Source organism: Meles meles, chromosome 8, assembly GCF_922984935.1.
Source record: "Meles meles chromosome 8, mMelMel3.1 paternal haplotype, whole genome shotgun sequence".
NCBI lineage: Eukaryota > Metazoa > Chordata > Mammalia > Carnivora > Mustelidae > Meles > Meles meles.
The window spans coordinates 106,465,089-106,486,553 of NC_060073.1; the positions used below are offsets into that span (position 1 = coordinate 106,465,089).

At 41.5% G+C, this 21,465-nt stretch overlaps 1 protein-coding gene across 3 annotated transcripts in view; it reads right to left on the minus strand.

Annotated features, from left to right (window-relative positions):
• Positions 1-2,007: 2,007 nt before the first annotated feature.
• RNF214 (ring finger protein 214) overlaps positions 2,008-21,465 on the minus strand; it is a 44,824-nt gene continuing 25,366 nt past the window's right edge. For all 3 annotated transcript variants that reach the window (XM_046017545.1, XM_046017544.1, XM_046017546.1), the window contains 9 exons: positions 7,421-7,517; positions 7,141-7,229; positions 6,517-6,607; positions 6,223-6,321; positions 5,619-5,995; positions 5,354-5,486; positions 5,058-5,162; positions 4,693-4,788; positions 2,008-3,809 (listed from right to left, as the gene is read on the minus strand). In XM_046017545.1, coding sequence (XP_045873501.1) covers positions 3,744-3,809; positions 4,693-4,788; positions 5,058-5,162; positions 5,354-5,486; positions 5,619-5,995; positions 6,223-6,321; positions 6,517-6,607; positions 7,141-7,229; positions 7,421-7,517 — 1,153 coding nt within the window. In that variant the 3' untranslated portion in view covers positions 2,008-3,743. The remainder of the gene's footprint in view (positions 3,810-4,692; positions 4,789-5,057; positions 5,163-5,353; positions 5,487-5,618; positions 5,996-6,222; positions 6,322-6,516; positions 6,608-7,140; positions 7,230-7,420; positions 7,518-21,465) is intronic.

The following is a 21,465-nucleotide window of genomic DNA, read 5'->3' on the forward strand; positions in this document are numbered from 1 at the left end:
CCAAGAAAGAAGCCCATCCTGGAAGATGGGTGTTACTGCCCAATGTTTTCTTTTCTGTGGTTGTAGCCTGACCAAAAGTGAATTGGGAAGAAGGGCTTACCTAGCCAAAAAGCTCTTTTAGACTCTCTTAAATGAAAAGTGCCCACTAAGAAGTTCCATCTTACAACTCAATTTCTACCTGAAAGACTGCACTTGTCTCTACCCGAACCCTTTGCCCCACACGCGATAAGTGCCGCTGACATTTCCCACCCCACCCCGGCCCCAATGCCCTAGAAGGAAGCAACTGGAACACAGCAAATAGAGCAGGGCTGGGCTCTGTCTTCCTGCTTACGTGTTCACTCCCTGCTCCAAATCCCTATTCCTCTGCAGCTCTGCAGCCGAGGTGCTGAGAGGGATAGACAGGAGACCTCTCTAATTTAACCCTCGCAGGCAGAATCTACCAGATTCACTCAACAGGTACAGGTACCCTGGTGCCTCTGCCCAGATCTCTTCCTGTACAGTTGAGCGTAGCAGTAAGATCTCCGCACGACAGAGCGGTTTCATCACCTTCTCCCCCTCTCCGATGTCCCCTCCATTACCTTGGCTAAGGCACCCCCCAGCGGCACTAGTATTATGCCCAGTGTCCGGACAGTGGGGCTTTCTGGCTCCACCATCACTGCCTTCGGTAACAAGGCTGCTGGAGAAAGGCTGCCAGCCCCAGGGCTTCCGTACTTCCTTCACCTCCAGAGCCCCTCAGGGGAGGCCACCCTTCTCCCCTATTCTACTCTCTACTCCCCACTCCAAATAGTACTTGGCTACCCAGGCTGGTTCTTGGGCTAGGTAGTGGGGACCAAGTTCATTTCCTCCCCATCAGTTCTAACACAGTCAACTCTGATACCAGTGTTAGTAGAAGACGTGATTCTCCTAGTAGACCCACCGGGTCCTGTCGCTAGCTTGTCAACACACTGCTTCCAGGTATGGGACCTGCCTGCCGAGTGTGGAATTACCTGATGAGGGAAAGGGAAATACAGGAGGGCCTCTGGAGATCCTGGCTTCGGCCAGCTGCCCACAAGCCATAAACCAATAAAAAAAAGAATACTGAATCACAGTTCTTTATCTGGGTTCTCTTCATTCCCCTTGCTCTTGGTGCTGCTTTGGACGACTGGGAACACCCCCTCCTAACCACAAAGACTGTCAGGAAGACTGGAGACTGTTTCCAGCTCGGAACTTACTGTGTAAATAAAACTTCCAGAATTGCTACCATGTAATGAAGACGCCACATTCTGCTTTATAATTTCTATCCATGTTGGGGAAAACTGGCTTTTTCCCAGCTCTTTCCAGGGCATAAAACTCAACCCCTTCATTAGTAAGTCCCACTGTCCTATTTTGTTTTTAACTTGTACGTACTTTTCTTTTTACAGTTGCTTCTTTTCTATCCTGAAACTATTAAGTCTAAGTATATATAAAAAAAATCTTGACAACAGTTTCTTGCTTGTAAAAATATTATATATCTCTATTTTTAGAATTGACTCCTGAAAAGTGACTGTCCCATCTCTACTCACTGCATTAGAGGCCTTTCCCACCAATCTGCATGGCTTCTACCCCTGCAGGCCAGGAGACAGAGGGAAAAGGGAGAACATGGGTGCCCAAAACTTAAATGTTGCTTTCTGACTGATCCCAAACAAGACAGAGAAGAGAGCAACAGTGAGGGCCCAACTTCCACACACCCCAAACATCTGTCCCCCTGCTACAGCTGGCTTTCAAGGGGCTTTTACTAGGAAGCCGTTAAGTCCCCTCCCACTTATTCCTTTCTTCTCTCTATACTCCTTTGGCTTCAATTATCTGTAGAAAAGAAAGAGAGTAGCATTTATACCCATTCCTAATTTCTAGATTTTTAGGGAATACTGAAAAACACTCCCGGTGGCCTAAAGGCTACTGCAAAGTTGATGAAAGAGAAGCTCTTTTGATTACAAGAGAAAAAGTAAATGCCCCCAAATGAAAAGAACAAAGGAACGGTCTTCCATTTTGCCACATTTCCATTCATGATAGCTACAAACTGGACATTACTATTTCATGAACCAAAGAAGTGGGTCACCTGACCTCTACAGAGGGGAGAACTCAGGCCATTTCAATCACACCACAAGATGCCAGTGTGGTCCTGGGAAGTCCAGCTCCTGAAAATGAAGCCAGTCAACAAGCCTGAGCAAGTAAGGCAGGAGAAGGGAAAGACTGCATCTCAGAGGCTGATGGGCAAGGATGAAGGACAAAGAAGGAAAAGATAAAAAACAGAGAGCAGGGAATGTCAGTGGATCTGAAAGGGAGAGGCTTTGCTACCCTGATAGTGCTGCTAGTGCCAGGAAGCACTTCCAGGTCACAGAAGGGGAAAAACTGAGCTATTGGTAATATAACGATGTACTTCCCCTGGAGCTATTTTTTTTTTTTTTTTAATTAACACTTGGTTTCTCCTTGTTTAATTCCAAAAGAGAAGAAAGCTGAAGCCATTTCCCATAGGAGTACAGATAAAAGGATAGGAAAAGATTCAAAGCTCTCATAGATTCACAGCTTTCACAGGTATAAACCTAAACACCGGAAGTGCTCAATAAGCAGACGTGGGAAAGCGATCTTGTTCTAGATAGCTATCTATAGAACAAATGACTTCTAAACTTGAAATCCAACTCCCCTTCATGTCACTTTGGCCTCCATTTTTCCCAGGACAGGAAACATGTCCCCCATAATTTTCTTGCTTCAAAAATTAAAATTCGGCATCCCAAGATCATTCTGCAAGTAATTTTGCACAGACATCTCCTCACCCCAGTGCCTGCCTGGAGCTCACCCAAGGTCACCGAACAACTTGGTTGTGAACCAACTGCCTTAACCTTCAGTGGGGAGGGGGACTAGCTGACCAGGAGACCAGAAGTGAAGGGGAAGAGGTGAGGCCTTCACAAGGTTGGTCTGTCAGAGCTTGATCGGAAGCCAAGTCAGTGGCAGCAAGGGACGGCTTGGCCCAGGAAAGATCTGTGGGCTGTGCTAGTTTCTAAAGAGAGGACTACCCAGGAAGTCAGATGGACAGAAGTTTTCGGGACGCATGGGGGAAATGGGACCCAGTTATGTTGTTATTCTTGGACTGTGAATTTGCTGATGTAAAATGGAATATTCTGTAAACCTAATGTCTATGTGCAAATAATGAGCGTTAACACAGTAAAATATTCAATGGAAATTCAAACTATTAGGGTTACATTTTTTTTTTTCTCCATCGGTCTCATTTTATCCATTTGGAGTCGAGTGGCTAGAACAACACTGGGGCTTCCGTGGGCTTTCGGTAAGCAAGGCATCTGGTTGGACAACGGGTGAGCACCAGGGTTCAAATCTGCATACATGAGCCTTAAGAAAATGAACTAGAGGCTGAGCCAAATCAAAGCAGGATGGCCTTAGAGCAACAGCAGCTTCCTAGCTGGTTTTTATATTGTATTTGAAAACAGCCCTAGGCAAGGATATCGTAATTTCAAGGGCAAACTAAACATCAGCTACAATCTGCATCCCTGGAAGGAACTGCAAGGGGAGGGGGAGAGACCATTTCTGCATAATATACATACTTTCATTTACGAACATTTGGATACAGACTTTCTATACACACATTACCTATATAATAAAAATGTACATGGCATGAGTATAGGTCACTGTATAAATATAGAGTTTTAGAAATCTTGAACCCGCGCTTCCTGTTCACATCAGTTTCTCCTCTTCTTCCTCCCCAGTCAGGTCCGTCATTTAAGAGTTGGACAAAAGGGACAAGTGTCATTTGTGTTGGTCTGGGCCCAGAATTTGATACACTGGAAAGGAAGAAAGACATATCTCAGGTTTATCTGGAAAGATGAGGGAAGAAGGGGAGAGAGTGCCACCGAGGTTCACTAGGTCTGAGGAAGGCATGACTATGTCAGACAGCCTCTTTCCATGGGGACCAGATGGGCTATTTCATTGGCTCTTACCCCCAAAAGACTCTTCAGAGCAGGGGGATCTATTCTTTTTACAGGGACCATTAACAATTAGCTAAGAATGGTATGGCGCTGCTTTGTGTCGGAGACCTGGGGTGGACGTCCCCTTCTCGTGATCCATTTAGGCTGAGATGTGCTCTCGTCTCCAGATACCACCACCCTCAAATCTTATTCAGGATTCTCCCCTAAGAATTTAGACGTAAATTCAGCTGCTGGCTCTTGGAAAATGAAAATGAACAAAAGAAAAGAAGGAATCATCCCTGCTGCTGGGAGACTTAACTCTGTCTGATAACATAATCCACAATAGGAATAACCGGGCAGTCTGTGAAGATCATCCCCAACAGGCAGACCTCCAAGCTGTTCTGTTAATGGATTTACTAATCTCACATTCAGGTTCCCTATTCCATCCTTGTCTGAGCAGTCTCCTGACAATGCTATATTTGAAACAATGGTTAGATACTTATGTCTTTTCGTCAATGTTCCAAGAAAGTAACCTATCAGTGCTCCAAGACGTGCTGCTTACCTAGTCCCCTAAAGAGAATGGGGGGAAAGGAAGCTGGGAGATCCTAGCTGCCAGCATCCTGAATTCTGTTGACTGTTTAAGCCACAACCTACTGAAAACCTCATGTTGAGATATTAATGATGAGTATCAACACAGCAACTCGTTCAAGAAACACTCAGCAAAGAAGGAGTGGCAAGGAAGAAGGTCCACAGCACCCACCTCCTTGTGTAGCACGTGGGTACAAGCCATTGGGTGCAGCTCGCTGGGCTGGACAAGCTTCTGGCACATGAGACACAGCTTACAGGTGGCTGGAGCCTGCAGGACAGAGGAGGGACAGCCAAAGAGTAAGGAATCTCTGGGTCTCCTTGCCTCTTGTGCCCATGATTGCTAAAAGAGTTTACACCAAAAGAAAGAAAAGTTCAAATATAGATTCTTGCTGGAAGTACCTGTGTTTTCTCAGCTGGGGTGGCCAACAGCCCAGCTGATGAGAGGACAGTTTTTTCCCTGCACTCCACCTGTAAACCTGTTCCCTCCTCACCCCCAAGCTTCTCCAAATCCCAGTTTTCAAAGAAAAAGAGCCTTACATGTGAAGACCTTCCAGGATACGAAACTTGGGCAGAAGGCAAGAACATTGGTGTACTGATTTGGGTCAGTGGAGCAGGGAACAAGGCCCGGATCCGACCGAGAGGCTGTGGGCAGAAATATTGTCAGAGTCAGGAGAGAGTCTGAGCGACAGAGCAGATCACCAAAAGAAACCGTTTCTTTCCCAGTCCAACAAAGGAAGACAGCAGGCTAGAGACCTCTGGCTGCAGTGCTGTGTGCCACCCCCCGTCCTTCTGAAACCTGCCTCTCCCCTACCTGAGCAGGTCTGAGTTCCCACCTGAGTACTGGCTGCCACCCGCTCGTGTTCGGCCAGGCGGGCTGCTACCAACTGGATCAGCTCCTCCATGGTCAGGCCTGCCATGGTGGTCCGTGCGGTCTTGATTTGCTGAAGAATGTTGGTCATCTGGGCCCTAAGAAGCCGTATGTTGAAGGAGACAGATTCTACACTGTCCTTGTGGGAAATCTCCAGGAAACCTCCCCTATTTTCACCCACAGACATTTCTCTGACACATTTTTTAAAATGAGTCCTGAAAGATACTTACTTATTGCATTGGGGGAAGCGAGTCAGTAGCTTCTCCAGGATCTTCTCCAGTTTGTCTACTGGTTGGGGCCGGGGAGTTTCAGTAGAAGCCTTAACACCACCCAAGCCTGGGGGAGGCGGGATGGAGGCAGCAGGGGGCATGTGTGGACCGTGGGGGCCAACGAGGGAACCCAAGCCAGGGCTATTTCTCCCATGGGAGCCAGGAAGAGGCGGGGAAGGCTGGCTGGGCTGGGAAAGGGCAGGGTTTAGGATTGGGAAAGACAAGGAGCGGGGATCTGCGCTGGGCATAACCATGGGCACTGTGACCTGCCCAATGGAGAAGGGCATCCGAGGAGGCAGAGAGGGATTCGGCTGAAACACCTGAAGCATGAAGTCTGTCTATAGAGCGGGAGAGGTAAAGGACAAGAGAAAAAGGACGAAAATGAAAGTTTAGGCATCTGGAGAGGACATCAGTGAGTAATTCTTAGGCTAGATAATACCAATAATAATAATAATAGCCAATAATAATACCAGTCGTAAAACCCATCTCTTCACAAAAGGAGCAAGGAGACTCTGGCTGTGCCACCTGCACGGAAAGGCAGACTGCCCCACGCCAGCCCTCTCACCTCTGACGGGGGTGGAGGCAAAGTGGGCGTAGGGATTTGAGGAAGGCTGCTCAGCTTGGCTCCGTTCCTCACCAACTGGATATGACTGTTAAACTGGTCCTAGAAAGAGAGCCAGGAGCAGATTACCCTTTCTGCTGAGCTGAGTAAGCTGCCCGAGAAAGAGGGCACCGTCCGGTATCAGGAGAGCAAAGGCAGGGGTGGGGCGGGCCCTCAGTGACGAAGGTCCCTCCCAGTCACCAGCAGTTTAAGCACAGACTGAACAGTGACTCAAAGATCACACAGTACAACACTTACCCGAACGTTCTTTTTCATCATCCGAACTCCGTTCAGCCTCGTCTCCCACTCCTGTTTGGAACGAACTGTCTCTAGTGTTGGGGGGGTTGACCTTTCAAGAAACCAAGAGGAATTCAGAGAATTAGAGCAAGGCCAGCTCCTGGCTCTCGGAGCTAGCAGGACAGTGGCTGGTCAACCAGGGGCAGGAAGAGGCCGGGGTTCGTGTGCTTCACTCTAAGTCAGGCATCTTTGAAGCCAATTCTTAGAGAAAGAGGACCAACCACAGAGAGAGGGCTTTTGTCTGCCTGGAAATGCCACAGGGATCCTCCAGATTCCATGGCAGAAGGAGGAGAAATGACTATGAGAAACAAATCTCCAAAGATCCTTGTTATGCTTTGACACCGTAAGAGATACTGTTTATGCAGTTGGAACCAATACAATCAAAAATACAAAACTGTAAGATACGGGAAGAGAAATCACTAAACCATGGCTGTTGTGCAGACAGAGGTGGCCCTGGAGTTCCTATGAAGACAGAGTAAGTGCCAGACTAGCAAGCCTTGGATTTCAGAAAACTAACCCAACCAAACCAACGAAAAAACGTAAAACTGCAGGACCATTAAAACTCTCTAATGGGAGGGTACTTACTTAAGGTAAGTAAGATGCAATTCTGCCTCTTTTTCTGCTTCTTCTAGTTTCAATACCAGCAACTCCTTCCGACTCTCTAGTGATAAGATCTAAGGAAACCACACACACACACACATTATTAATTTTACATATACGAAGCTACTACCCCCAGCTAGTTAAAACAAGTGCTTAGTGGCTGAATGGTATAGTACTTGTACGGCTTAGCAGTATAACACCGTACCCAAAGATTATATTATCTGGAAACCCCAAATCAAGGCTCTCCACACAGAGCTCTTCTCACCTCTGCCTTCCAGGCCCGCTCTGTCTCCTCCATAATGTTCCGATTTATTTCACCATCCTGATTCTTGAGTCTATCCAGTTCCATTTCCCATACTTCTCTGTAAGGTCAAAAACCAAGAACAAGAGAGGGGAGAAAGACAAGACTGCTAAGGGACATCAAGGCAGAAGTAAAACCTGAAATTGATCTAGCAGGTATATTATAGGAAGTCTTACTCTACGTATTTATATAGATCTAGATAAAGAATGTTTAAAAGTGGTCTGTAATTGCATAAAGGCCCTATATTTGAAAGTAAAAATATGGGGCGCCTGGATGGTTGAGGGTCTGCCTTTACCTCAGGTTGTGGTCCTGAGGTCCCAGGATTGAGTCCTGTGTCGGGCTCCCTGCTCAGCGGGGAATCTGCTTCTCCCTCTCCCGCTGCAGCTCCCCCTGCTTGTGCTTGCTCACTCTCTCACATAAACAAAATCTTTAACAAAAAAGGTAAACATGTTCCCATCTCCACTTGCTAAAATAAGGTTGCCCAGAGCAGGAAAGAGTGTACTTAGAACCAAAGCCCACTGCAGGCAGAATGTTCTATGCTTAGGGAAGGCTCAGAACCATTACACTATTCCTCTTACTTCCCCATTTGTCCTTTAGTACAGGTATGAAGAGTGCAGGACCAAACACAGAGACCCATTTAATACTCGGGTCTAATGCAGCAAGTTCTGACTCACTACTCAGCACACAGACACTGGCTTACTGATTTTCTTATTTGCTTAGCCATAGGAAACATTCTTCAGAAGAAAAAACTGTTCTCTTCACACCTCAGAACTTCCCCTTTCCATCAGCGTCATGCCTTCTCACGCCACCCTCCCAGCCCCATCCCTGCAATGTAACATACACGCACAGGGTCAGGGTGACCGACCGCCTGGTGTGCCTGTTCCCAGAGCTCTTGCAGTGGGTGGCAGAGCCAAGCAGCGTCAAGCAGGCTACTCAGGACTCAAGGAACAGAGCCCACAGAAGAAGCTCACTACATGGCAGTGAACTGTATCAAGGTTGATGGCTGGAAAGCAAAGGATTACCCAGATCAGTGGAAAGGGGATGGAGATGTTGAAATGTTTTCACAGTGATTTAAAAAGTCGAAAAGACACGTATTGCATGGAGCACTGGGTGTTGTGCAAAAACAATGAATACTGTTATGCTGAAAAAAATAAATTAAAACATCAAAAAAAAAAAAGTCAAAAAGAAAAGGAAAGGCTGGGAAGAGTTGTATCTTGAGAAAAATGTCCCCACTCTTCTATGGTAAAAGAAACAGTTTCAGTCCCCTTCTGTTTTTCAGCAGTAGCCTTACACACCTTACATCTGACCCCGTCCTTCATGTATCCCTGCTCCCTCTTTCACAGATAAGGTGACACACACACACTCATTCACGGATTCACCACGAGTCTGCCCTTCTACTGACAAGGTCTATTCATGTAACAGAAATGACCAGGTGGGCATTTTCTTCCTTGATCTCTATGCGTTGTCATTCCCTAACCAACCTCCTGCCAAAATAAGAATTCTCTAATAATGATTCTTCAGACAAAGGTTTATAGGTAACTGTGTTTTCCTGCTATGACACATATTCCTCAAATTAAAAACCACATGAGGAGTCAGAATTCTCTTACCATAAGAACATGTGAAATACGCTATGGAGTCATTCAGTGACCCATTTTGCTTACAGTGGGATAACTACAGAAAAACGGGACAGCTGCCTACTGTGTTCGATGTTATTCTTGAAGATTATAGCTGTCACTGAGTGTCTCTTTCATTAAATACATTTGTCAACTATAGATACATATTTCTGTAAGAAAAATCCTTCTACCATGTCCATGGGGAGGGGGTCAGTCCACATATTCACATACAGTAATCTTCTCTTTGGGCACTGGCTACATCTACTTTGGGATCCAACAACACAAAAGGAACCAGTAGCAACCACAACAAAAATAGTTAAGGAAGTCTTAAACAGCCAAAAATGCTCAGCTTTATCATATGTCAACTAGCCTATAACATATGCATCAGACCTGCAACTCACCCTGGAAAAATAATCAGTTCCTCATGGTAAGTGGTCAAAAAAATTCTTGGTAGAACAGAAACCAGTGAGTCTATTTAAACTTTTTAAATGCCTCGTCTAATTTCTTCCAAGTCCCAGACTTCTGTTATTTTGCATAGCTAGTTTAGGGAACTGACGGCTCAAATAAGTAAATTCTAGCAGATCGTGTAAGTCTGACTTGTAGTTCGCAATTTTTGCATGATTTATAAAATTTTGTTTTTGATCATGTAAATAACATAAATTATGAAAAGTTTAGAAAATACAGAACAGAAAGAATCTTGTATAGAGGTTCCAAGTCTCACTTACTGGCTATATGACCCTAGACAAATTACATAATTGCTCTAGGATTCTTCATCTGAAAAATGAGTAATACCTAGGTCATGGGACTGATGGGAGAATTTACTGAGAAAACACCCATGAAGAATTTAATATGGGACCTAGTACGTGGGAAGTATCCAACAAACATCCTTTTATTGTTTTTTTAAGATATTTATTTATTTATTTATTTGACAGAGTGGGAGAGCACAAGCAGGCAGAGCAGCAGAGGGAGAGGGAGAAGCAGGCTCCCCACTGAGCAGGGATCCCGATGTGGGGCTCGATCCCAGGAACTTGGGATCATGACCTGAGCCAAAGGCAGTCGCTTAACAGACTAAGCCACCCAGGCGCCCCTGAACAAACAACATTTTAAAAGTATTTTTCAAATTTACCTTCTCACAATTGTAATACAAAGAATCACTCATATACTTCTTTCCAGTCTTTTAAAATAAATATTTATATATTTATCACATATAATTCCATTATGTGTGCTTTCAAACAGAAACTGATCTTTCTCTTACTTTTTCAGCCAAACATGATTTTCCAGAGCAGTAAGTATTTTTCAAGAATTTGATTTCTAAATAACCATCCATTGTACATATACACTATTATCTATTTGCATATCATTTACAATTTCACCATTAAAACTAATACAGCTAACAAATGCAACTTATAATAAGCCTATTATTATTATATATTAATATATTATATAATAATAAGCACTATTATTATTGTTAACACAGGTTAACGATAAAAGTAATGTATCTAGATTTACGAGGAAGCTACTCACAGTAGTTAAGAGCATGGCCTCTGGAGCCGAACTAAGCTTTGAGTTCAAATCCAGACCCTATTATTATCTATGTGACCTCTGGAAAGTTACTTAACCTTTCTGTGCCTCATTTTCCTAACATAAAATGGGGATAGCAATAGAGTTTACCTTTCATAGAGCTGTTATGCATACTAAAGGAATTAATGTATGTAAAACACAGAGAACAGTCTCTGGCATAAAGGAAGAACTGAGTAAATGTTAGTTCTCTCATTTGGATGGTAGAACATCTTCCTTCAGAGAAACTGAAGTATGTGAATTTTCCACAAGGCATGGTGGAATTCAGATGATTCTAATGGGCAGGAGCTGATAAATTTCTTGTGAAACACTCTCCACAGTCAAAGAAAGGTAAAAATTAAGATGTTTGCGTCCTCAGCCCAAATACCCTCTTTTTTAGAATTTATTATACTCTAGGCAAGGCAAAAGGAAACAAAACAAAAACTGTTGAGTAAGTTAATATACAGGGGTAAAAGTTATAAAATCCTTTACTCTGAAACTAACACTAATACAAACCAATACAGAATGCATGAGATCAGACATTAGCAGAAAAACTGACCTCAGGGTTGATTTGCAAACTTATTGTTTATGAGGCTGGAATTCTTCCTTGATTTAATTGAATTCAACAACATCTACTGAGCAGTATCGTGTGCTTGGCACTATGCTAAAACCTGGAGAAATAAAGATGCCCAGGTCCGGCCCGAAGAAACTCACAATCTAGATAGTTTGTCAGGTCAATGAAGAGAACGAGGAAACTGGGCAGAACAGACAGCATGGGCAGAGGCCAAGGAGGAAGAGAGCGCTCAGCTGAGGGAGGTCCAGAAAGTTGCAGACAGCGGACACACGAGTCTAATGCTCAGTGGCGTAGTGTGGGCTGGGGATACAAATGAGTGTGACAACCATAAAGACAGTAGTAGTGGGAGCCCTAAGTATGGAAGAAATCATCTAGAACAGCAGTTTGCAAAGGATAGTCCACAGGCCCCAAAACCCTTTGAGGGCCTGGTCTGTAAGGCTGGAATTAATTTCGTAATGACACTGAAGTTACTTGCCTCTGTCATTCCCACCCTCTCGTGAGTCTACAGTGGATTTTCCTGAGGCTACATGACACATGACGGTATCGTCACTGATAGCTAATGGAATATATGCTTCTGTATTCTCATGTTTTCTAGCATGCTCTAAAGTAATAGGTTTAGGGCATAATTTAAGGTCTCAATTTTTTTTTCCTTCTCCGTACCTCTGTTGTGCTTTTACTAGCTATCTTTAGTTATACTTCCTATAAGTTATACTTATAACTTATAACTAAGTTATACTTAGTTATACTTATTAGACACTAATGAGATCTCTATAATCTCATTAGTGTCTAATAAATAATCACTGTAAAATTTCCAAGTTCTCCAGGCATCTGGGTGGAAACGAGTACTTTGTGTTAATTTGTTTTTGCAATAATTTTTTTTTAATTTTTGAAAATTTTCTCTATTTTTAAGTTAAATCTAAAATGTATTACTTTAGGGGTGCCTGGGTGGCTCAGTCAATTAAGGATCTGCCTTTGGTCACAATCTCAGGACCCTGGGATTGAGCCCCATGTCAGGCTTCCTTCTCAGTGGTGAGTTTGCTTCTCCCTCTCCCTCTGCTGTCCCCCGCCCCCCACCACTCATGTGCTCTCTCTCTCTTTCAAATAAATAAATAAATAAAAATCTTAAATAAAATTTATTACTTTAGAATTTAACTTATTTTCTAAAATAAAAGAAAATTTATTTGTAGTTTCCTCTTACATTGAAAAATGAATCATTGGCTCAAAAAAGACAGATTAGAAGACTCACTTTCTCAAACCATAGCTGCAATGTAATACATCTAAAAGATCCTAAAAAAGGCGCAGTGGCCTACAGTTTTCTGACTCATGGAAAGAAAGAATCTACTCCAAAGAAATTGGGCAGAATTATAAATAAGAAACCAAAGTATGACAAAAGCCATCTTCCGCTTGCCTTTATAGACACTCATAATTTACTTTACTTCATCTTAAGCCACAAAACATTTTCTAATTATATTGTGCCAGTTAAGTTATAGTGACATTTTGAGATCAATCATTCAGGACGTAAAGAAAAAGGACCTGTTTTAAATGCAGATGTGATGAAGTCTTTAAAATTCATAAAAATCGTTAAAGCCTTTCAAACCAGAAATGAAAAAGCCACTGAAGCATCTTACAGGGAAATCACTGTACTTCATTAACCGGAGAAGCTCAACCTTGTCCAGCTGACATTGCCACATGCCTGCTGGATGAAAAGTCAGTAAAACAAGTCACGGCAATGTCCCTTTTTAACGACACAGTAACTCATCAAAGATTCTGCTACACAGCTGCAGTGAGAGAGTGAAGATGTCCTGTGCAGAGTTGTGATTCTGTCACAAACGGACAAATCTGCGGCTACGGTTAGACTCGCTGTTTTGATTTTATTCATCTAGTACTGCCACCGACTAAGCAGCAGAGAGAGTGTCGTCTGTGAATTCCTGGCAACAAACACAAGTGATGATCCCATAACCTAAGCTGAATGACCTTTTATTGTCATGGTTTAAGCTTTACTTAAGGATGTCATGATGAAGCCATACAAAATAATAAGTTAATTAAATCCTGACCTCTCACTACAAATTTTTAAAATATTCTGTTTGATAAAATATTACATGCCCCCAAGTATGTGGTTGTCTCATGGAAAAGCACTTGTGAGGCTATTTGAATTGTGAGTTGAGCTAGCCTTTTTTTTCATGAAACACCATTTTTAGTTAAAAGAACAAATGAGAGACAAACTACGGTTATCCTTGAAAATGAATGAAATACTCTTGCTATTGCAAAGAAAACAATTGACAGAATTTATTGCCAACAATCAATTTAGAGCTTTCAAGCAAAAATTAGAATTTTGGAAAATCTATACCAGCCACTGGGAGCTTGAAGGATCCCCACTACTTACAGACTATTCTGATGAGATCAACAGTGACATAAACAAATGAGATTCCTTAAAGGCTATATGATAAAACATGTCAACACTTAGAAGGTTTGAATAACTCTAAACCAGTATTTTCCAAATTATCAATGCACTGTGTTACCAAATCCACTTTGAAACCCGCTTGGAACCCAAGACTTGGCATAAAGATGATTTTAAGCTGAAGACATCTGAGGTTCAACAGATGCAGAAAAAAGCCGCCTGGGAGCTTCCCTTATCTGCCTAAAAAGCAGCAACTTCTGGGAAATAAGGATGTCATAAATTCCTCCTCAGAGCGGATCTACTCCCAGGAGACAGAATATGAATAAAAACTACCCCAATCCCTTCTCCAGGGGAGTATTACGGTTCTGAAAGAGACAGAAAAACCACTCATACCCGTATAGACAAATATTATCACAAACTTTTAATCTGTTTGTTCTCCTGAAAAGCCACTTATCTTTTCAAAAAGTCCCTTAAGTCCCCTTTCTCCCCACCCTCCTAAGAAGTCATTTGTTTTCCCATAAGTGCCTTTCTCCCTGCTCCCCTCCACCTACTCAGATGGCAGATAAACCCCAAATTCCAACCACCCGTCTGAGTTACTCACCATTCAACTCTCCCACACGTATACAAGTTGTACTTGTAAACTGCTCTCCTGTTAATCTCCCTTTTGTCAGTTTAATTCCAGGGCTCAGACATTAAGCCCAATAGGGCAGAGGGAAGTTTGTCTTCCCTGATATAACACAGTTAAAAAATCCATTCAAAGTATAACTTAAGCCAATGGATTCAACTAACTTTTAAGAAACTATCACCAGGGGGCGCCTGGGTGGCTCAGCAGGTTAAAGCCTCTGCCTTAGGCTCGGGTCAGGATCCCAGGGTTCTGGGATCGAGCCCCACATCAGACTCTCTGCTTAGCGGGGAGTCTGCTTCCCTCTCTCTCTCTGCCTGCCTCTCTGCCTACTTGTGATCTCTGTCTGTCAAATAAATAAATAAAATCTAAAAAAAAAGAAAAAAAGAAAAAAAGAAACTATCACCAGTACCATTCTGGGGTACTATCAAAAAAGAATATCCACAATTGTCTAAAAAAGGCTATTAAGGGGTGTCTGGGTGGCTCAGTTGGTTAAGCGTCTGACTTCGGTTCAGGTCATGATCTTGGGATCCTGGAATCAAGCCCATCAGGCTCCATGCTCGGTGGAGAGTCTGCTTCTCCCTCTCCCTCGGCCCTTCCCCTCACTCATGTGCAATCTCTCTCTTGCTCTCAAATAAAACTTGAAAGAAATTTAAAAAAAAAATTTAAAGCTATTAAAATACTCCTCACCTTCCCAACTACCTGTGTGATAACCAGATTTTCTTCACACACTTCAATCAAAACACCATACTGCAATGGATTACTTACAGAAGTAAGATAGGAGAATTAAGCTTCTTCCACCAAAAAAGAGACTTCCAAAAAGGTAAACAATGTTATTCTTCTATTTAAATTGATTTTTGCTCTGGGTTGGGCAAAGAGCTCTTGGGACACAAAATCCACAAGCCACAAGAGAAAAAAACTGATAAACAGGAAAACTGGACTTCATCAAAACTTAAAATTCTGCGATTCAAAAGGCATCATCACAAAACACAAAGGCAAGTCACCGGCTGGGAGAAAAATATCTGCAAAACACGTATCTGATGAAAAGGCTGTATCAAGGACACTCAATAAGAAAACAACATGCTTTTTGTAAATGAGTAAATAACTCGAATGGATACTTCATCAAAAAAAGAACGAAGAATGACAGATACAGATAAGAAGGTGAAAAGATGCGCAACATCAATAGTCATTATGGAAATACAAACTAAAACCACAATGAGATACTATTAAACTAAAAAGACTCATAATGCCAAGTATTGGTGATGATATGGAATAACAGCGATACTATACACTTGCTGGTGGGAATGCAAAATAGTAAAGAAGCCTTGAAAAATGGTTTGGCAGTTCCATATAAAGTTAAGCAAACATATGGCCCAGCAATTCCACTCCTAAGCATTTACCCAAGAGAAAAAAAGCATGGGGTGCCTGGGAGGCTCAGTCCTTAAGAGTATGCCTTCAGCTCAGGTCAAGATCTCAGGGTCCTGGGCACGAGTCCCACATCAGGCTCCCTGCTCAGCAGGAGGCCTGCTTCTCCTTCTCCCACTCCCCCTTGTGTTCCCTCTCTTGCTATCTCTCTCTGTCAAATAAATAAATAAAATCTTAAAAGAAAAAACATGTCCACAGAAACACCTGAGTGGCTTTATTTATCATAGATTTAAAAAAAGGGAAACAACCCAACTGTCCAACAAGTAGTTAATACATAAACAAATCCGATAAAATTTTATAAAGGAATACTACTCAGCAATAAAAAGGAATGAACTACTGATATATGCAACCACATGGATGAATTACAAAAGCTTTATCCTAAACAAAAGGCTATATGCACTGTATGATTCTATTTACATGAAGTTCCAGAAAAGGCAAAACTATGGTGACAGAAAGTAGATCAGTTGCTGCCAATGGCTCAGGGTAGGGGAGGCAATGGACTCCAAAGAATCACGAAGGAATTTTGGGGGGTAGTGGAAATATTGTATATGATTTTTCTGCTGGGGTTCCGTGACTGTATACATCATTTAAAATCAGTACATTTTATCATATATAAAGTATTCCTCCATAAACTGCAGGTAAAAAGAAAAGAATCTGCAAGCCCCACCCCAAAGCCACTGCAACCTATTCCCGTTCCTATAGTTATCATTTCTGTATCTCAGACATCTCATTGTCATTACACCTCCTCTCTCTGTAGAGGTCAACAAATCTTATCAATTCCTACCTCAGAATACCCCCCCCCTTTCAGTTCCTTTGCCAATTAGATCAGACCTTCATTTTGTCTGGCTGAAACTGTCTTCCTGACACCCGCTGATCGATACTTTAGCCCATCTAATCTGATGTGGGCAGAATTATCCTACAAATTAAATCTGGAGAGGTTCCACTTCTAATAAGGACAGAGTTGCTTCTGACAGACCAACATCTTACAGGTCAAAGCCATAAATTCTAAACAAAATATTTAAAAAAAAAAAAAAGGCACCTATCTGAAGGCATTAGACAGCAAACCAGAACCAGCCATAAACTGGAGAAGACTTGACACCTGCGAGAAGTGAGTATCACTGCTGTTTCCTGTTTTGTAATTACTTGCCCAAGGGCCAACCCTAGCCAGCTCTATGCTGATGGCTAAAACCGAGATAGAAACCTCACAGGCCTACCAGCTTGAGAACTAAAGGACAAAGTTGCAAACTACTGTAACTGGATGTTGATGTTTAAGCCCAATGTGACAGATTTTTTTTTTTTAAGATTTTATTTATTTATTTGACAGACAGAGATCACAAGTAGACAGAGAGGCAGGTAGAGAGAGAGGGGGAAGCAGGCTCCCCACTGAGCAGAGAGCCCAATGTGGGGCTTGATCCCAGGACCCTGAGATCATGACCTGAGCTGAAGGCAGAGGCTTAACCCACTGAGCCACCCAGATGCCCCCGTGACCGATTTTTTTTTTAAAAAACCAAGACTAGGGGCACCTGGGTGGCTCCGGGGTTGAGCCTCTGCCTTCGGTTTGGGTCGTGATCTCAGGGTCCTGGGATCTAGCCATGGTCCGTCTCTCTGCTCAGCGGGGACCCCCCACCCTGCCAGCCTCTCTGCCCACTTGTGATCTCTCTCTCTCTCTCTCTGTCAAATAAATAAAAATCTTTTAAAAATAAATAAATAAATAAATAAAAAGAAAAAAACCAAGACTTCTTGGAGAAATAGAACAAAATCCCGAGTCTCTACAAGTCAGGATTCAACCAAAAATTACCAACACACAGAGAAACAGGAAACATGATCCACAGTCAAGAGCAGCAGTTGGCAAACTATGGCCTGTGAGTCAAATTCAGGCTGCCTATTTTTATAAATAACATTTTTGAGGGAACACAATCATGCTCATTTTATTTACTTATCATGCATGGTTGCTTTTATAGTTACAACAACAGAGCTGAGTAGTTGCAACAGAAACTTACGGTTTGCAAGCCTGGATATTTACTATATGGCAATCAATCTCTCTCCTCTACTCTGAGCCACTGACAATCATTGATCTGCTTTCTCTCACTATAGATTTGTCTATCCTAGAACTTGATGTAAATAGATAGTATGTACTTTTCATGCTGGTTTCTTATTTAGAATGATCCTTCATGATTCTAAATCCTAGTCGACAAAAAAAGAAATTCAATGGACAAGAACTTCAAGGTCACCAAGATGCTGGAATTAGCAGGTAAGGATTTTATTTATTTATTAAGATTTTATTTATTTATTTGACAGACAGAGATCACAAGTAGGCAGAAAGGCAGGCGAGGGGGGAGGGTGGGGGGAAGCAGGCTCCCTGCTAAGCAGAGAACCCGATGCGGGGCTTGATCCTAGGTCCCTGAGCTCATGACCTGAGCCGAAAGCAGAGGCTTTAATGCACTGAGTCACCCAGGTGCCCCGCAGGTAAGGATTTTAAAGTACTTTAACTATGCAAAAGGACAGAAAAAATATGTTCTCAAGGAGTGCATAGGTAAGAATTTTCAGCAGAGAAACCGAGACTGTAAAAAAGAAATAAACTGAAATGACAAAACTGAAAAATACAATACTGGAAGTATGAAATTCATTGCATGGGCTTAACAACAGAATAATAAATGATACAAGAGAGAATAAGTGAACTTGAAGATACATCAATAGAAGTTACCCAATATGAGGAACAGTGTAAAAAACATAGTAAAGAAATGAACAGAGCCTCCAAGAACTATAGGACAATATCAAAGCGACTAACATGTGAAAGCAGAGACCCAGAAAGAAAGGAGGAAATGGGACAGAAAAAATATATACAAATTATGGCAGAAAATTTCACAAAATTTGATGAAAAACATAACTTTACAGATTAAGAAGCTCAGAAAACCCTAAACAGGAAAAATATGAAGAAAATCACACCTGGGTAGATCAAAGCCACATTGCTGAAAACAAAAGACAGAAAATCTTGAAAGAAGCCATAGGAAAAAATGACATAATACATAGAAGAAAACAATAATATGAATGGTCACTGAATTCTCACCAGGAAGAATAGAAGCCAGTTTATATTAGAATAACTGCACAGAGATATTCACAAAATGGACAACTCAGAATTAAAAAAGAATGAATACCTAGATCTATTCAAGAATCAATAATTAAGGGGCGCCTGGGTGGCTCAGTGGCTCAGGTCATGATCCCAGGGTCCTGGGATCAAGCCCCGCATAGGGCTCTCTGCTCCGCAGGGAGCCTGCTTCCTCCTCTCTCTCTGCCTGCCTCTCTGCCTGCTTATGATCTCTGTCTGTCAAATAAAATAAATAAAATCCTTAAAAAAAAAAAAGAATCAATAATTAATAACCTTCCAAAACAAAAAAGCATCAGGCTTAGAGGATTTACTGATAAATACTACCAAACATGTAAGAAAAAAATTGGACCAGAGCACCTGTTGGCTCAGTTGGTGGAGCACGACTCTTGATCTCAGGGTAGAGATGTCACTGGGGGCAGAGATTACTTTTTTTTTTTTTAAGATTTTATTTATTTGACAGAGAGAGATACAGCAAGAGAGGGAACACAACTTAGGGGAGAGGGAGAGGGAGAAGCAGGCTTCCCACCGAGCAGGGAGCCTGATGCGGGGCTCGATCCCAGGACCCTGGGATCACGATCCAAGCCAAAGGCAGATGTCCAACAACTGAGCCACCCAGGCACCCCCAGAGATTACTTAAAAAAAAAAAAAAAAGAAAAAGAAAAAGCTATAATAATTCTCTACAATCTCCCTCAAAAGAGAGAAGCAGAGGGAACACTTCCGAGCTCATTTTATGAGGCCAACATTAACCTAATACCAAAACCAGACAAAGATATTAGAAGAAAACCACACACCAATATCGCTCATGAACATAAGATGCAAAATCCTCAACAAAATGTAAGCAAATCAAATCTAAAAAAATATAAAAAGAATTTAAACCATGACCAAGTGGAATTTATCCTAGGTATGCAAAGCTAGTTCAACATTCAAAAAATTAATTAACATAATCTGTCCCACCAGAAGACTAAAAAAGAAAAACCAAAGATCCTATCAAAAAAAGCATTTGATAAAATCCAACATTCATGATAAAAACTCAGTAAACTAGAAATAGAAGGGAATCTTCCCAACTTGATAAAGACTAGCTGCAAAAAACCTACAGCTAACATCATACATAATGATTAGAAACTTGAAGCTTTCCCATTAAGATCAGGTATAAAGCAAGGATGTCCCTCTCACCACTCATCAATATCATACTGAAAGAATGCAATAAGACAAGAAAAGGATATCAAAAGTATACAAATTATAAAGGAAAACAAAAATATCTTTGCAGATGACATGATTATCTATATAGGAAATTGTTAAGAATCAAAAAACCCTCCTTGAACAAAAAAGAGATTAAACTAAGGTTGAAGGATACAAGATTCAAATACAAAAGTCAACTGCTTTTCTATATACTATCAATGAGAAAATGGAATTTTAAATTAAAAACAGAATATCATTTACATTAGCATCCCCACAAAATGAAATACCTAGGTATAAATCCAACAAAATATATAAAAGATCTTTATAAGGAAAACTATAAAACTCTGATGAACAAAATAAAAAACAGAACTAAATAAATGGAGAGATACTTCACATTCATGGATAGGGAATCGAACATTATCAAGATGTCCATTCTTCTCAATTTGATCTACAGATTCCATGCAATCCCAATCCAAATCTCAGAACTTATTTTATGGATGTCAACAAACTAATTCTAAAGTTTATATGGAAGGCAAAAGACCCAGATCAGCTGTAACAATATTGAAAGAAAAGAACCAATTTGGAGAACTAAGGATACCAGACTTCAAGACTTTCTATAAAGTATTTTCTATAGTAATCAAAACAGTGTGGTAGTGGCAAAATAACAGACAAACAGATCAATAAAACAGAATAAAGAGTCTATTTCAGATCCTCACAAAAACAGCCAACTAACCTTTGACAAAGGAATGAAGGCCATAAAATGAAGCAAAGAGTTTCTTCAACAAATGGTGCTAGAAGAACTGGACAACCACATGCAAAAAGTGAAACTAAACACAGACCTTACACCTTTTTTTTTTTTTTTTTAGACCTTACACCTTTAACAAAAGTTAACTCGAAATAGATTATAGGCCTAAATGTAAAAAAAAAAAAAACAAAAAAAACACAAAAAACACAAAAAAACCTATAAAACTCGTAAGGTAACATAGAAGAAAACCTAGTTGAACTTGGGTGTGGTGATGCCTTCTTACATACAAACCAAAGACACAATTTGTGAAAGAAATAACAGACAAAGTAGACTTCAAGACTGAGAACGTCTTGGGGCACCTGGGTGGTGCAGTCAGTTGAGCACCCAACTCTTGGCTTCGGCTCAGGTCAAGATCTCAGGGTTATAAGATCAAATCTGGTGACCAGCTCTGTGCAGAGTCTGCTTAAGTTTCTCTCTCTCTCCCTCTCCCCCATCTCTCAAATAATCAAATCTTTTAAAAAATTGAGAACTTCTGTTCTGCAAAAGATAGTATCTAAAGAATTAGAAGACAAACCACAGACTGGGAGAAAATATTTATGATAGATACATCTGATAAAGGATGGTTAAATATACAAAAAGGCCCTAATACTCAACAATAAGAAAATAAACCTGATTAAAACATGGGCCAAAGTCCTTAACAGACACCTGACCAAAGAAGACACACAGATGGTAAGTAAGCATATGAAAAGCTGTTCCACATCAACTGTCATCAGAAACACGGAAATTCAAA